This window comes from Mizuhopecten yessoensis, unplaced genomic scaffold, assembly GCF_002113885.1.
Source record: "Mizuhopecten yessoensis strain PY_sf001 unplaced genomic scaffold, ASM211388v2 scaffold2671, whole genome shotgun sequence".
NCBI classification, from domain to species: Eukaryota; Metazoa; Mollusca; class Bivalvia; order Pectinida; family Pectinidae; genus Mizuhopecten; species Mizuhopecten yessoensis.
In genome coordinates, this window is record NW_018404662.1 from 1,161,272 (window position 1) to 1,179,168 (window position 17,897).

At 37.5% G+C, this 17,897-nt stretch overlaps 1 protein-coding gene across 1 annotated transcript in view; it reads left to right on the top strand.

Moving 5' to 3' along the window:
• The window catches only part of LOC110446255 (N-acetylglucosamine-1-phosphodiester alpha-N-acetylglucosaminidase-like), a 31,394-nt gene extending 13,852 nt beyond the window's left edge, over positions 1-17,542 (top strand). The window contains exons 6-11 of the mRNA XM_021491299.1: positions 9,021-9,149; positions 11,505-11,707; positions 11,843-12,019; positions 13,681-13,803; positions 14,143-14,212; positions 17,031-17,542. Of these exons, the coding sequence (XP_021346974.1) occupies positions 9,021-9,149; positions 11,505-11,707; positions 11,843-12,019; positions 13,681-13,803; positions 14,143-14,212; positions 17,031-17,328 (1,000 nt within the window). The 3' untranslated portion in view covers positions 17,329-17,542. The remainder of the gene's footprint in view (positions 1-9,020; positions 9,150-11,504; positions 11,708-11,842; positions 12,020-13,680; positions 13,804-14,142; positions 14,213-17,030) is intronic.
• The last annotated feature ends 355 nt before the right edge of the window (positions 17,543-17,897 follow it).

The following is a 17,897-nucleotide window of genomic DNA, read 5'->3' on the forward strand; positions in this document are numbered from 1 at the left end:
ATGTAATTTAGGGGGTATGTTCTGTTTGGTCTCTATGTAATGTATGGGGTATGTTCTGTTTGGTCTCTATGTAATTTAGGGTACATGTTCTGTTTGGTCTCTATGTAATTTAGGGGGTATGTCCTGTTTGGTCTCTATGTAGTTTAGGGGGTATGTTCTATTTGGTCTCGATGTAATTTAGGGGGTATGTTCTGTTTGGTCTCTATGTAATTAAGGGGGTGTTTATTTCTGTTTAGTCTCTATGTAATTTAGGGGGTATGTTCTGTTTGGTCTCTATGTAATTTAGGGGGTATGTTCTGTTTGGTCTCTATGTAATTTAGGGGGTATGTTCTGTTTGGTCTCTATGTAATTTAGGGGGTATGTTCTATTTGGTCTCGATGTAATTTAGGGGGTATGTTCTGGTCTCTATGTAATTTAGGGGGTATGTTCTATTTGTTCTCTATGTAATTTAGGGGGTATGTTCTATTTGTTCTCTATGTAATTTAGGGGGTATGTTCTGTTTGGTCTCTATGTAATTTAGGGGGTATGTTCTATTTGGTCTTGATGTAATTTAGGGGGTATGTTCTGTTTGGTCTCTATGTAATTTAGGGGGTGTTTATTTCTGTTTGGTCTCTATGTAATTTAGGGGGTATGTTCTATTTGTTCTCTATGTAATTTAGGGGGTATGTTCTGTTTGTTCTCTATGTAATTTAGGGAGTATGTTCTATTTGTTCTCTATGTAATTCAGGGAGTATGTTCTGTTTGGTCTCTATGTAATTTAGGGGGTATGTTCTGTTTGGTCTCTATATAATTTAGGGGGTATGTCCTATTTGGTCTCTATGTAATTTAGGGGGTATGTTCTATTTGTTCTCTATGCAATTGAGGGGTATGTTCTATTCAGTCTCTATGTAATTTAGGGGGTATGTTCTATTTGTTCTCTATGCAATTGAGGGGTATGTTCTATTCAGTCTCTATGTAATTTAGGGGGTATGTTCTATTTGTTCTCTATGCAATTGAGGGGTATGTTCTATTCAGTCTCTATGTAATTTAGGGGGTATGTTCTATTTGTTCTCTATGCAATTGAGGGGTATGTTCTATTCAGTCTCTATGTAATTTAGGGGGTATGTTCTGTTTGGTCTGTATGTAATTTAGGGGGTATGTTCTATTTGGTCTCTATGTAATTTCAGTCACCAATTATCCCAGTTGAACATCCATATGCTTTCTGAGTTTATGTGCATTGAGTAGATTTTTTGGAATTCCATGTGTTTATCTGTAAATAAATTTTAGTACACGTGTTATACCAATAATTTACCTTGACAACTTCCAAAATTACCCACAGCTTATGATCTTTTATAGCAAGGAATACATGGCATAATTTGAGGAAAGTTGACCTTCAAGTTCAGCTGCTTTTTGATGCATTTCAAAAAGTAACATCTAATCATCAGCATATTTCCAAGACCTTCTAAACATAGTTGTATTTCCTAGGGCTTTAATGGTACATTATGTATGCAAAAACAACATAGGTCATGTATGAAAATTAAATACCGTACACAAAATCAGTAAATCATCAAATAATATTGCTTTTGAGATTGGTTTAAACTTTGTTTTATTCAAATTTTGTTTGACAAAGTATCGAAGTACATGTTTTATAGAACAGAAAAGGAAACAAAAACAAGTGTTGTGACACTTATGTAAATTTGTTACCTTTTGAGATTAACTACTAGTATTTTCTTTCTTAAAAAAGGCATAAAAACACTGTCTTCAATTTGAGATTATCTTGATGCTATATTGATAATTCATTGTTTTTTTTAAAAATAATGATTCTGCAACTTTTTGGTAAAACTATAATATACTTTCGTTTTTCTTGCTAGATACTTTTAATTTCATATACATATGATCACAAAAGAGGTGCATATTGCACTTCAAACTTGATCAGATGAGTGATTTTTCTATACGTCCCAACGAGGCTGGAAAAAGCACTCCACCCTAGATTGGTTGACCCAATTTTGTTTGAATTTGTAAAAACTATGACAGAAATTGATATAAGTTGAATTTGTATGTTCTCGTACCATCTAAATATTTCAATAACAAGACCTAAGGCTTATGGAACATTATATGTTAGTAAAGCATGTATGTTGGTTGCAAAAAGATGTTCATTTAAACATACATGTATTTTGTTGACATTAAACAGTCAAAGGTATTGGGCTCATGTTTTTACATACTAGGCCCTCTCCCAACAAAAAGATATGAATTGGTGATAAAAGTGCTCCCTTATATCCTGAAAATATGATAAAGGTCTGAGGCTGAAAGAAATATTGCCTTAAACAATACATACTTTTTAGTTTTTAATGGGATCTGTGCTAAGACTGCCATTGCTTTAGGAGAAATATAGTACAAATGATGACACAGCCATCTGGGTCCAGTCTGTGAAAGTCTTGTTAGCTTTATGTGAAAATGAACAAAAGCAAATTAGAAATATGTGATATTTTATTAAACAATTTTTTAATTCAATACCTGAAATCTGTATATATAGAGATAATAAAAGTTATTTAAAAACAACGATCATAAAATACTTGATGCATAAAAACAATTATCAATTTTATAACTTTAAGTTCGAGTTTCCGTAAGATAACTAAACCCAGGCCCCATTCCTAGGTCAACCTGTCTGATGGAGCTGTTATCTGGTCTATAAAAGCTATTGACCTGATGAGTCGTTTGATGTGTTGTAATAACATGGCTCTGGTAAAGGTGTGCTATTGATTAGGACAGATCTCCCCATCCTCTGTGTTGTAATAACATGGCTCTGGTAAAGGTGTGCTATTGATTAGGACAGATCTCCCCATCCTCTGTGTTGTAATAACATGGCTCTGGTAAAGGTGTGCTATTGATTAGGACAGATCTCCCCATCCTCTGTGTTGTAATAACATGGCTCTGGTAAAGGTGTGCTATTGATTAGGACAGATCTCCCCATCCTCTGTGTTGTAATAACATGGCTCTGGTAAAGGTGTGCTATTGATTAGGACAGATCTCCCCATCCTCTGTGTTGTAATAACATGGCTCTGGTAAAGGTGTGCTATTGATTAGGACAGATCTCCCCATCCTCTGTGTTGTAATAACATGGCTCTGGTAAAGGTGTGCTATTGATTAGGACAGATCTCCCCATCCTCTGTGTTGTAATAACATGGCTCTGGTAAAGGTGTGCTATTGATTAGGACAGATCTCCCCATCCTCTGTGTTGTAATAACATGGCTCTGGTAAAGGTGTGCTATTGATTAGGACAGATCTCCCCATCCTCTGTGTTGTAATAACATGGCTCTGGTAAAGGTGTGCTATTGATTAGGACAGATCTCCCCATCCTCTGTGTTGTAATAACATGGCTCTGGTAAAGGTGTGCTATTGATTAGGACAGATCTCCCCATCCTCTGTGTTGTAATAACATGGCTCTGGTAAAGGTGTGCTATTGATTAGGACAGATCTCCCCATCCTCTGTGTTGTAATAACATGGCTCTGGTAAAGGTGTGCTATTGATTAGGACAGATCTCCCCATCCTCTGTGTTGTAATAACATGGCTCTGGTAAAGGTGTGCTATTGATTAGGACAGATCTCCCCATCCTCTGTGTTGTAATAACATGGCTCTGGTAAAGGTGTGCTATTGATTAGGACAGATCTCCCCATCCTCTGTGTTGTAATAACATGGCTCTGGTAAAGGTGTGCTATTGATTAGGACAGATCTCCCCATCCTCTGTGTTGTAATAACATGGCTCTGGTAAAGGTGTGCTATTGATTAGGACAGATCTCCCCATCCTCTGTGTTGTAATAACATGGCTCTGGTAAAGGTGTGCTATTGATTAGGACAGATCTCCCCATCCTCTGTGTTGTAATAACATGGCTCTGGTAAAGGTGTGCTATTGATTAGGACAGATCTCCCCATCCTCTGTGTTGTAATAACATGGCTCTGGTAAAGGTGTGCTATTGATTAGGACAGATCTCCCCATCCTCTGTGTTGTAATAACATGGCTCTGGTAAAGGTGTGCTATTGATTAGGACAGATCTCCCCATCCTCTGTGTTGTAATAACATGGCTCTGGTAAAGGTGTGCTATTGATTAGGACAGATCTCCCCATCCTCTGTGTTGTAATAACATGGCTCTGGTAAAGGTGTGCTATTGATTAGGACAGATCTCCCCATCCTCTGTGTTGTAATAACATGGCTCTGGTAAAGGTGTGCTATTGATTAGGACAGATCTCCCCATCCTCTGTGTTGTAATAACATGGCTCTGGTAAAGGTGTGCTATTGATTAGGACAGATCTCCCCATCCTCTGTGTTGTAATAACATGGCTCTGGTAAAGGTGTGCTATTGATTAGGACAGATCTCCCCATCCTCTGTGTTGTAATAACATGGCTCTGGTAAAGGTGTGCTATTGATTAGGACAGATCTCCCCATCCTCTGTGTTGTAATAACATGGCTCTGGTAAAGGTGTGCTATTGATTAGGACAGATCTCCCCATCCTCTGTGTTGTAATAACATGGCTCTGGTAAAGGTGTGCTATTGATTAGGACAGATCTCCCCATCCTCTGTGTTGTAATAACATGGCTCTGGTAAAGGTGTGCTATTGATTAGGACAGATCTCCCCATCCTCTGTGTTGTAATAACATGGCTCTGGTAAAGGTGTGCTATTGATTAGGACAGATCTCCCCATCCTCTGTGTTGTAATAACATGGCTCTGGTAAAGGTGTGCTATTGATTAGGACAGATCTCCCCATCCTCTGTGTTGTAATAACATGGCTCTGGTAAAGGTGTGCTATTGATTAGGACAGATCTCCCCATCCTCTGTGTTGTAATAACATGGCTCTGGTAAAGGTGTGCTATTGATTAGGACAGATCTCCCCATCCTCTGTGTTGTAATAACATGGCTCTGGTAAAGGTGTGCTATTGATTAGGACAGATCTCCCCATCCTCTGTGTTGTAATAACATGGCTCTGGTAAAGGTGTGCTATTGATTAGGACAGATCTCCCCATCCTCTGTGTTGTAATAACATGGCTCTGGTAAAGGTGTGCTATTGATTAGGACAGATCTCCCCATCCTCTGTGTTGTAATAACATGGCTCTGGTAAAGGTGTGCTATTGATTAGGACAGATCTCCCCATCCTCTGTGTTGTAATAACATGGCTCTGGTAAAGGTGTGCTATTGATTAGGACAGATCTCCCCATCCTCTGTGTTGTAATAACATGGCTCTGGTAAAGGTGTGCTATTGATTAGGACAGATCTCCCCATCCTCTGTGTTGTAATAACATGGCTCTGGTAAAGGTGTGCTATTGATTAGGACAGATCTCCCCATCCTCTGTGTTGTAATAACATGGCTCTGGTAAAGGTGTGCTATTGATTAGGACAGATCTCCCCATCCTCTGTGTTGTAATAACATGGCTCTGGTAAAGGTGTGCTATTGATTAGGACAGATCTCCCCATCCTCTGTGTTGTAATAACATGGCTCTGGTAAAGGTGTGCTATTGATTAGGACAGATCTCCCCATCCTCTGTGTTGTAATAACATGGCTCTGGTAAAGGTGTGCTATTGATTAGGACAGATCTCCCCATCCTCTGTGTTGTAATAACATGGCTCTGGTAAAGGTGTGCTATTGATTAGGACAGATCTCCCCATCCTCTGTGTTGTAATAACATGGCTCTGGTAAAGGTGTGCTATTGATTAGGACAGATCTCCCCATCCTCTGTGTTGTAATAACATGGCTCTGGTAAAGGTGTGCTATTGATTAGGACAGATCTCCCCATCCTCTGTGTTGTAATAACATGGCTCTGGTAAAGGTGTGCTATTGATTAGGACAGATCTCCCCATCCTCTGTGTTGTAATAACATGGCTCTGGTAAAGGTGTGCTATTGATTAGGACAGATCTCCCCATCCTCTGTGTTGTAATAACATGGCTCTGGTAAAGGTGTGCTATTGATTAGGACAGATCTCCCCATCCTCTGTGTTGTAATAACATGGCTCTGGTAAAGGTGTGCTATTGATTAGGACAGATCTCCCCATCCTCTGTGTTGTAATAACATGGCTCTGGTAAAGGTGTGCTATTGATTAGGACAGATCTCCCCATCCTCTGTGTTGTAATAACATGGCTCTGGTAAAGGTGTGCTATTGATTAGGACAGATCTCCCCATCCTCTGTGTTGTAATAACATGGCTCTGGTAAAGGTGTGCTATTGATTAGGACAGATCTCCCCATCCTCTGTGTTGTAATAACATGGCTCTGGTAAAGGTGTGCTATTGATTAGGACAGATCTCCCCATCCTCTGTGTTGTAATAACATGGCTCTGGTAAAGGTGTGCTATTGATTAGGACAGATCTCCCCATCCTCTGTGTTGTAATAACATGGCTCTGGTAAAGGTGTGCTATTGATTAGGACAGATCTCCCCATCCTCTGTGTTGTAATAACATGGCTCTGGTAAAGGTGTGCTATTGATTAGGACAGATCTCCCCATCCTCTGTGTTGTAATAACATGGCTCTGGTAAAGGTGTGCTATTGATTAGGACAGATCTCCCCATCCTCTGTGTTGTAATAACATGGCTCTGGTAAAGGTGTGCTATTGATTAGGACAGATCTCCCCATCCTCTGTGTTGTAATAACATGGCTCTGGTAAAGGTGTGCTATTGATTAGGACAGATCTCCCCATCCTCTGTGTTGTAATAACATGGCTCTGGTAAAGGTGTGCTATTGATTAGGACAGATCTCCCCATCCTCTGTGTTGTAATAACATGGCTCTGGTAAAGGTGTGCTATTGATTAGGACAGATCTCCCCATCCTCTGTGTTGTAATAACATGGCTCTGGTAAAGGTGTGCTATTGATTAGGACAGATCTCCCCATCCTCTGTGTTGTAATAACATGGCTCTGGTAAAGGTGTGCTATTGATTAGGACAGATCTCCCCATCCTCTGTGTTGTAATAACATGGCTCTGGTAAAGGTGTGCTATTGATTAGGACAGATCTCCCCATCCTCTGTGTTGTAATAACATGGCTCTGGTAAAGGTGTGCTATTGATTAGGACAGATCTCCCCATCCTCTGTGTTGTAATAACATGGCTCTGGTAAAGGTGTGCTATTGATTAGGACAGATCTCCCCATCCTCTGTGTTGTAATAACATGGCTCTGGTAAAGGTGTGCTATTGATTAGGACAGATCTCCCCATCCTCTGTGTTGTAATAACATGGCTCTGGTAAAGGTGTGCTATTGATTAGGACAGATCTCCCCATCCTCTGTGTTGTAATAACATGGCTCTGGTAAAGGTGTGCTATTGATTAGGACAGATCTCCCCATCCTCTGTGTTGTAATAACATGGCTCTGGTAAAGGTGTGCTATTGATTAGGACAGATCTCCCCATCCTCTGTGTTGTAATAACATGGCTCTGGTAAAGGTGTGCTATTGATTAGGACAGATCTCCCCATCCTCTGTGTTGTAATAACATGGCTCTGGTAAAGGTGTGCTATTGATTAGGACAGATCTCCCCATCCTCTGTGTTGTAATAACATGGCTCTGGTAAAGGTGTGCTATTGATTAGGACAGATCTCCCCATCCTCTGTGTTGTAATAACATGGCTCTGGTAAAGGTGTGCTATTGATTAGGACAGATCTCCCCATCCTCTGTGTTGTAATAACATGGCTCTGGTAAAGGTGTGCTATTGATTAGGACGGATCTCCCCATCCTCTGTGTTGTAACAGCTAGAATAAGTGTTCTAACTGTCACTTACAGGAAGGAACAAAATTCGTTGAATAACTAAACAGGCTAAATAAGAATAATATTGAATGATTAAGTCACCAATTGGCTAATTGACAATGTTATTCAAAGCTCTTTTAGGTTGACAAGCTGTTTACTCCAAAATGAAATTCTCTAATTTGGGTCATTCATTCTTTTGTTCACAGGTGAATTATTTTTTAATCCAAACATATACAGTTTGAATTCAAGTTTAAATTGGAATGATTTTAAAAAGATATATAAAAGATGCATTTAATTTTCATTAAGATATTTAGAATTGTCTGCCCAAAGACTATAATTCATGTATGTTGTGTTACACAAATTTTGTTAAAAATAAATGAGAAAATAAATTCACATTTATTACTGTTTCGAGTCATGAGCTTACCTGTTTTGACTCCTGAGAAGTACTGTATGTATGTATGTATGTAGTTTTATTTATGGATTCAAACATTTAAAATTTGTGTTAATTTGTGGTATTTTTATGCCCCGCCATAAAATGTGGGGGGGGGGGGGGCATATAGTGTTGCCCATGTCCTTCCTGTCCCTTCCCGATTCAATGTAAACACTTAGCAAACTTTATTCTTTGAAAAATTTTGGTCAAACTGTATACAAAGGTACAACCCTCCATAAAATGTGGGGGCATATAGTGTTGCCTATGTCCGTCCCAATTCAATGTAAACACTTAGCAACTTCATTCTTTGACAGATTTTGGTCAAACTTTATACAAAGGTCAAGTATGGGTATACTTTGGATATCGTTGTGTTTCAGGGATCCAAGGTCAAGGCCAAGGTCACTGTTGCTGTATATAGAAAATCATCAACTGATTCAATTTAAACACTTAGAAACTTCATTCTTTCACGGATTTTGGTCAAACTTTATATAAAGGTCAAATATGGGTATACCTCTGACATCCTTTTGTTTCAGTGTTCCAAGGTCAAGGCCGAGGTCACTGTTGCTATATATATCAATTTGAAGTGTATTACTTTGTGTGTGCATGTTTCAAGGTATCAAGATCAAAGTGGTTGTAACTTTTTATAGGGGTATTTATGTCTTACAGACATTTTCTAGTTCTTATCATGTATTCCCTCCATCGACCTGCCCCTGGTAAATAGTCACTGTCTAATGAATCCTTGTTTTATCATCAATTTCCTGGACTGGAATTAACTGTGTGTAGCTAGTGAGATATTACAGCAAACATACAGTACATTTTTTTTTTTACAAAAGCATATGTTCATTATATTCACTGTACATGTACTTGTATCCTTGATTGTTTTCTTTTGCAGAGTAAGTCTGGAAGAGTTTGCCAGACTGTTGTTGAGGTACGACATAGTTGACGCTATAAATCTTGATGGAGGAGGATCATCTACATACATCATTAATGGGACAGTTGTCAACTACCCTTCAGACAAGTGGTATGTTTTATATAATACATTCTGGATTTATTCTAAAATAAGCCCAGTGTAAACAAATTATCTTGGATAAAAGTAGGAAATTAACTTATAACAGGACAACGAACTAGCATTTGTCGGTATTATTATCAAACTGTAATAGATATTGCTCAGGGTTTATCACCAGATATGAGATTATTGACAGATAAATATGGTTGTTGATTCTTGTTATACATTTAAAGACTTTGCTTTGTGACACATTCAGACCTTTTTTTTCTGATATAAACATATTTTTTTTAGAAATACTCCGTTAAAATAGGTGTCTTCAGGGCTTTTTAGAGCTTTTAATATTAAGGTGGGTTTGAGAATGGACTGAGACTGACCAATAATTGGTCAAACTACTGTATTGACATTTGTATCTTATAATCAAATTTTGTGCAGTGGTATTGCACCCTTTTTAGGTCACCTGAGCTTTAGCTCAAGTGACCTATTGCTATCCATTTTCGTCCGCGGTTGTCCGTCTCCGTCGTCTGTTAACATTTTACATTTCAAAGTTAAAGTCAAGTTCTGCTGGGCCGATTGAACTGAAAGTTGGTAGGAATGATCGCCTCATGGTCCTGACAAAGTTTTGTTATTTTTCGGGTCGATCAGAAATCCAACATGGCCGCCATGGCCGCCATTTTGAAAAACTATTTCAAACTTAAAGTCAAGCTCTGCTTGGCCGATTGAACTGAAACTTTGTAGGAATGATTGCCTCATGGTCCTGGCAGTGTTGTTATTTTTCGGGTCGATCACAAATCCAATATGGCCGCCACAGCCGCCATTTTGAAAAAACCCTATTTCACACTTAAAGTCAAGTTCTGCTGGGGCGATTGCACTGAAAGTTGGTAGGACTGATCGACTCAAGGTCCTGACAAAGTGTGGTTATTTTTCAGGTCAATCAGAAATCCAATATGGCCGCTGTGGCCGCTATTTTGTAAATACCTATTTCAAACTTAAAAACAAGTTCTAATAGGCCGATCTCACTGAAAATCGGTCTAGGAATGATCAGCTCATGGTCCTGACAAAGTTAAGTTAACATTATACTTATCTATTTTTTACTCAGATTGGTACATATTTCAACAACAAAAATAAATACTGTAGGACTCAGGTGACCGTTAAGGCCCATGGGCCTCTTGTTTCTTTACCTGACAGGTGTCTTTAAAAACAGGAAGACTAGTTAGTGATCTGAGACTTGTTTGACCCCAAAGTTTTTTTTCATAAAAGAGTCCACTAGTATTTTTAGGTCACCTGAGCTTTAGCTCAAGTGACCTATTGCTATCCGTTTTCGTCCGTCGTCGTCCGTCGTCCGTCGTCCGTTAACATTTTACATTTCAAACTTAAAGTCAAGTTCTGCTGGGCCGATTGAACTGAAAGTTGGTAGGAATGATCGCCTCATGGTCCTGACAAAGTGTTGTTATTTTTCGGGTCGATCAGAAATCCAATATGGCCGCCACGGCCGCCATTTTGAAAACCTATTTCAAACTTAAAGTCAAGTTCTGCTGGACCGATTGAACTGAAAGTTGGTAGGAATGATCGCCTCATGGTCCTGACAAAGTGTTGTTATTTTTCGGGTCGATCAGAAATCCAATATGGCCGCCACGGCCGCCATTTTGAAAACCTATTTCAAACTTAAAGTCAAGTTCTGCTGGACCGATTGAACTGAAAGTTGGTAGGAATGATCGCCTCATGGTCCTGACAAAGTGTTGTTATTTTTCGGGTCGATCAGAAATCCAATATGGCCGCCACGGCCGCCATTTTGAAAACCTATTTCAAACTTAAAGTCAAGTTCTGCTGGACCGATTGAACTGAAAGTTGGTAGGAATGATCGACTCATGGTCCTGACAAAGTGTTGTTATTTTTCAGGTCAATCAGAAATCCAATATGGCCACCACAGTCGCTATTTTGTAAATACCTATTCTAAACTTAAAAACAATTAATAATAGGCCGATCTTATTTAAAATCGGTCTAGGAATGATCAGCTCATGGTCCTGACAAAGTTAAGTTAACATTATACTTAACTATTTTTTACTTAAATTGGTACATATTTCAACAACAAAAATAAATACTGTAGGACTCAGGTGACCGTTAAGGCCCATGGGCCTCTTGTTGCTTTTAAGCTTACCTGTTAAATCAGCCTCTGTAGATTGCTAGAAGAAGGTCTACGTAGGGAAGAGAGTTTTCTGGTTTTAATGAATTTTAAATGTTCAACTGCTACATACTCCTATAGATATCTACTTTGGAATAACCATTGACATTATAAGGTATTGTTGTTATTGTATTCCTCTGTAGATTTGCAAAATAAAAGATAACCAATGTCTTCTTTTTTTCTGGTTTTAGTGCGGATGATTCCAGGTTCCATTGTGCAAGAAAAGTATCTACCATTCTGTGTGTCCATGAAGTGCAGTGTGTTCCCACAGATTGCTCGGGTCACGGAAAATGCAATATGGGAAGGTGTGAGTGTGACGTCTTATGGAATGGTACAGCTTGTAACACGCTGCAGTGTTTCAATGCCTGTTCATCTCAAGGAATTTGTACCAAAGGTCAGTTCTAAGTTACAATTAAAACACAATGTATATGTGTACTTGTCAAGTGAAATATAATTATATATCAATATGTGTTATGATGTGTATATGTTTCTAAATATATTTATGAAACATGATAATTATTTATTTCAGATGGATGTATATGTGAACCGGGTTGGCATGGAGATGACTGCAGTCAGCCATGTTTGCCGGGGCACTATGGGAAAGGTTGTATCCATGAGTGTATGTGTCTACATGGAGCCAGCTGTAGCCCTATAGATGGAACATGTGACTGTCCACCCGGAAAAACAGGTGCGGCATGTGACCAAGGTAAGGGCAGATAATTAAACTTTAACCATTTACTACATGTTTACCTATATAAAATACAGGTGTTATTGTCAAGATCTCTTATGGGAATGAAAAGTAGTACATGATTGATGTGTGAAGAAGACTGCTCTAGGGGTTAGAAATGGTGAAAAGCTGGTCCATTTATGGTGAATGTGGATGAGATGTATTAATTTGTGGTATGGGTGGGGAGTGTCTGTCCAGACTTTGATTTCAGCATGATAACTTGCTTAAATTTGTTTGATTGTGATTAAACTTGGTAAGTATGTATAATATACAGTTCTAAACTAGGCCAAGTTTAGAGTTGAGCAAACTTCCCTCACAATTATTTAGCTGCATATTGATTAGGCCACAGTTTCAGCACAATGGCTTTATAAAAATAGCACAGTTTAAAAAAAAACTTTGTCAGTATTTCATTTTCCATTGTTCATGTCTATCGATATCCCTTACAGAAATATTCAGTCTCTGGCACACTATTGTGGGCGATATCGCCACATGTTCAGATTTCGTATGCAAATTAGGTTTCTAGCGATATCGCCAGAATATCACCGCAGGTTTCTGGTGATGTTGTGGCAAACTCATTCCAATGCTCTAAAAGCCTCACTAGGTTCTGGTGCGATCGGGGCGAGATAACAAGAATGTCACCAGAATGTGCAGTTATGTTTTGCGGCGATATCGCCAGAATGTCACCAGAATATTTTGGTGCAGTTGCAGAGTTATCACCAAAATGTCACCAGAATGTTCTGGTGCACTTGCCGCGATATAGCCAGAATGTACTGGTGCACTTGCGGCGATATCGCCACAGGCTAGGTTTCTGGTGATATATTATTACTCACCCACTCTGCAAGTCTTGGCAAGCAAGATTAGGATTCCCACACTCAAATATATACAAAGTTCAACACATATATATTAATTATTTCACAATGGGATATTTGTTAATAGTAGTTATCACTTATGTAATATAATGTATAAGTATGAACTTTTTTAGAAGAAACAGTTCTGTATATTATAGAAGCAACATTAACTTCTGTAAAAATATTACAGCAAAACCTAAAGTAGTTATGTTATGATGTACTACACTGCTAAATACATGTAGTAGAATTGTGTATGACACAATTTAAACTTTATACAGAGTTGTATGAAAATGCACAACAGTAATTCAGTTAAGTTTTTACATGTTTTGTGACCATGGATTATCAAAAAAATAGAAGAAAACATATTCTACATTACCTTATAAGATTCAGGAATGCTATCACTTTATCCAAAAAAGACTAAAGCCTCCTCATTTCACTCAACTTTCCCTTTCACCATGAGCTCTCCCTTCATTCATCAGCCATTTTGTGATTTTTGAATTTGGGGGTCAACTATATTTAGACAAGTAACAGGGGATCATGGGAATTTCTTATCTGTGGTGCACTTCTGGCGACATTCTGTGCACTTCTGGCAACATGTTCTGGCAAACTGATTTGTGCGCCGCGATTTCGCTGCAAACTTTCTATTTCTGTAAGGCAGTCATGCTTTTCTTTTCTATTTTCTTAGAAGCAACTCATACATATAGGTAGGCAGGGTATTTAAAATTAGTTTTTGTGATATATATTACATTTCTGAATAACATTTAAAACACAAATGGTCTACTTTTTATTTAGATTGCCCGTTTGGTTACTATGGTAAACACTGTAATCAGTTGTGTATGTGCCAAGATGGCTGCCCATGTCACTCCTTAACAGGAAGCTGTAACTTTACCGACCTTGACCAGACGTTGTCTCTAGGTTTGTATATACATAAAGTTCTATAATTACCACAATTTAAATGCATTAAACATAGTTCCTTGAAACACTGTAATATTGAAATTTCAGATCAGAACAAAACACATTCTCTGAATAATGGCCTTACTGAAAGAATTATGTTTGAAAATTATTGGCTTAAAAATGGACTTAAGATTTAATTGTCAAATTGTATTGAAAATCTGTAAAACAAATTCTTTATGGTGACAAAAGACTGACCATTGATGATTTGAATATTGATTAAATGCATCTTTTTTGACAGTGAGTGATTGACTAATTATTATCATAAGTACACCACAGCACACTTCACATCTTTTGTTCCAGCTGGACAGTGTTACGCCAAGAACACCATTAAAGAGAGACAGCTAGTCCCAGATCAGTCCGAGGACTACAGGTACCTGAACAGTCTACCATTTCAAGTATATCAGATGTGTAATACAGTTTTAGGTTTTATGTGTTTAACTACAGAAAAAATCTTATACAGATGTACTGATATCAATATATATACTCCAATTAAAGATATGAAAATCATTTATCCTTATAGAAGAAAAAACCAACGTAACATCGAAACTATTTTTATTTGTGTCATGCACTTTGGTTTTGCATGATTTAATTCCATTAGTATTCAACAAAATTTCATAAAGCATTCCTCATCATATTACCCCCACTGTGTTGTCTCAGGAACCACCAGAAACTCTTGATTTCAATCAGATTTGAAATAATTTTGTGTTTTACAAGAAAAAAAATCTACAGGTTAATTTCCTTAATGTATGTTGTCTGTGTAAATGTTGTATGCATAGTTTTACAATGGGAAGATAACAAATGTTCTTCAATGCAAATATATTTAGATTGATTCATGTTTTCCTGGCATGACTTGGTTAGAGTTATACAGTGATGGCTTGATGAATTCTGTTTAATATCAAGGAGTAATTGCCTAAATGTGAACCAAGTGGAAAAGACAGTATACATATATAGTAACACATTGTACACTAACATGTATAAACCATTTCTATCCAGCAATAAGCCAGTATACATATATAGTAACACATTGTACACTAACATGTATATACCATTTCTATCCAGCAATAAGCCAGTAAACACATATAGTGACACATTGTACACTAACATGTATATACCATTTCTATCCAGCAATAAGCCAGTATACACATATAGTAAGACATTGTACACTAACATGTATATACCATTTCTATCCAGACATGTATATACCATTTCTATCCAGCAATAAGCCAGTATACATATATAGTAACACATTGTACACTAACATGTATATGCCATTTCTATCCAGCAATAAGCCAGTATACACATATAGTAACACATTGTACACGAACATGTATAAACCATTTCTATCCAGCAATAAGCATGTATACATATATAGTAACACATTGTACACTAACATGTTTAAACCATTTCTATCCAGCAATAAGCCCATGTCTGGTAATAAGTCCACCCACGACAAATACAGTCCAGTAGAAATGATGCCAAAATCTATTTCATTGTCTTGTAACAACCCTTTCCCTTCTTCGATTCAGAGTTTATTTTGTTGGCCACTTGGGCTTATTCCAGGACAAGTACTGTAGTTTATTTAAGGTCAAAGTAACAGGGTACTTTCAACAGTTCTGTAATGAGAATTTTGTTTAATATCTGTACATTTATCATTAAATGCATATATATCCTTAAAACTTCAACAATTCCCTTAGGGTTATTACCTAGCTTGTACTAAGTGTATTTGATACAGTAATTCAATAGTTGTATTTCTAATTTTTAGTCCATATTTCTATTTCTACCTTACATAGACTATTAGTACGTCTTGTCAACATGTATATGTGTCCGTCACTTGTTTTGATTATAGTCCATTATCTGTCTGTACAAGTAAGCCCTCGGGGAACAATCCACAGTTTATTTATGATTAAAGTCAGACACCGAGTGATTGAACCTTTTAAGCTAGGCCATGTGATAGGTGTATAAAAGCATGTCCATAGCTACAACTCTGAGGCTATTGAAATAAAAGTTCAATGTCTATGTGGTTTAACAAGAGACAATATAAATCTTTATTCTATAACAATTTACAGTGCAAGTATTTATAAGTAGAGCATATTGTTGAATATCTCACATAGATATCTTCATTCATAAATTTTTAAAGCTTTTCCTCATAGAACAAACCATTACAATATTATATATTTCTTTTGTAAGAAACAGATTTTAGATGACATTTTAAAGTTATGGCATGAATGTAAACATAGAAAGGAGGAATAGAGAATGCCATATAATTAACAAATCAAAGAACTGATGTAAATTTGACCTTTAGAGCACCTTTATAACCTTGAAAACAAAAATCAGGGTGTCATTCTGACCTTGCGTTATTGAGTGCCTTATAGAGTTATTGATCAGTCATGGTTATATACACCAGCCCTTAATTAGAGAATTATACAAGTCTTGTTATACCCAGGATATCATGTATTGGGGGGTACATCGATGTTTGTATCTCATTATTTGAAAATATGACCAGGTATGCAGAATTACTAGGCATCATGAAAACTGCTCACTTCACAATGTATGTAATGTTAACCAAATACTGCTTTTTGCAACTAACAAATCTTAATGTCATTTGTTAATATCTGGGCCAGTCTGGGGCTAAGTGAAAATCAAAAAGCATTGCAAATGTTGTTCAGATCTAGATGTGGACCAACCATAACACCAAATTAAAGCTCAATGCTAAATTTACCCACTTTATGATACACAACCTTTGTCACAGGTAACTTCCAGGTTTGTGTTGCCAAGGTAGAACATTTACTTACAGGGTCATGGTAAATCTTTGTTAGTAGCGTCATACTGTGAAAAAACATAATTTTGTGGGGATTGAAATTTCGTTGATTTCATGGGTAAAATCTTCATCCACAAATACATAGGTCCACAAAGTAATTACAAGTTTGACATAAAGCAGCTCTCCGTCTGAGTGGGTACTCGTAATCCACGAACTCATAGGTCCACAAAGTAATTACAAGTTTGACGTAAAGCAGTTCTCCGTCTGAGTTGGTACTCATAATCCACAAATTCATGTACATATGAAATGGTGTTTTGTTTGGAAACCATGAAATTACGAAAATATCTGATTTCACAGAACATTTAGATTTTGCCGAGTAATTATGACAATCCATCCGCTAGGACTATAGGTACACTGTGTTTGTTTTCAGGCTAATGCAGATGGGCTTTGTGGGTCTAGGATTGGTGGCCTCCATCAGTGCTGTGCTGAATATAGTGCTTGCGTACAAACTGTTCACGAAGACGAAGACAAAGCAGACAACGAAGTACAAACCTCCGCAATCCTCCAACTCTAGTCACATGTTCATGTTTCAGGGTGTGTCTACCTCCGACGATGAACTCTCATCAATCAGCGAACACTCTAGGGCCGAAACCTCCTTCAGTTATAGCAATAAAATAAAAGATGATGACTCGAAGGATTTGAGTTTATTTCCAAAAGACGATAGGTAGCATTACATCTAAGTTGAATAGAAAAACAGTGTTTTGTTACGTTATTGTTGTTAAAACGTTTTTGTTATGATTTTAAGGAAATTGTTTGGTGACTTTTGGGACCATATGAGGTGTACATATTTTAACAGGTTATTCTAGACAATTACATAAAATCTTTAATATTTCTATTTTTTTGTCAGAGTTATTGCCCTTTTTAGCTCACCTGGCACGAAGTGCCAAGTGAGCTTATGCCGTGGTGCGGTGTCCGGCGTCCGGCCGGCGTCCGGCGTCAATATTTTACTTTAACGACTTCTTCTTAATAACCGAAAGGCCTAGGGTGATGATATTTGGCCAGAAGCAAACTGGGATGAAGGGCTACCAATTTTGTTCAAATAAATGACCTTCATCTATTTTCAAGGTCACAGGGGTCAAATATGTTAAAAACTTTAAACAACTTCTTCTCAATAACCAAACTGCCCAGGGAGATGATATTTGGTCAGTAGCATGCTAGGGTGAAGGGCTACCAAGTTTGTTCAAATGAATGACCTTCAATTATATTCAAGGTCACAGGGGTCAATTGTCTTAAAAAA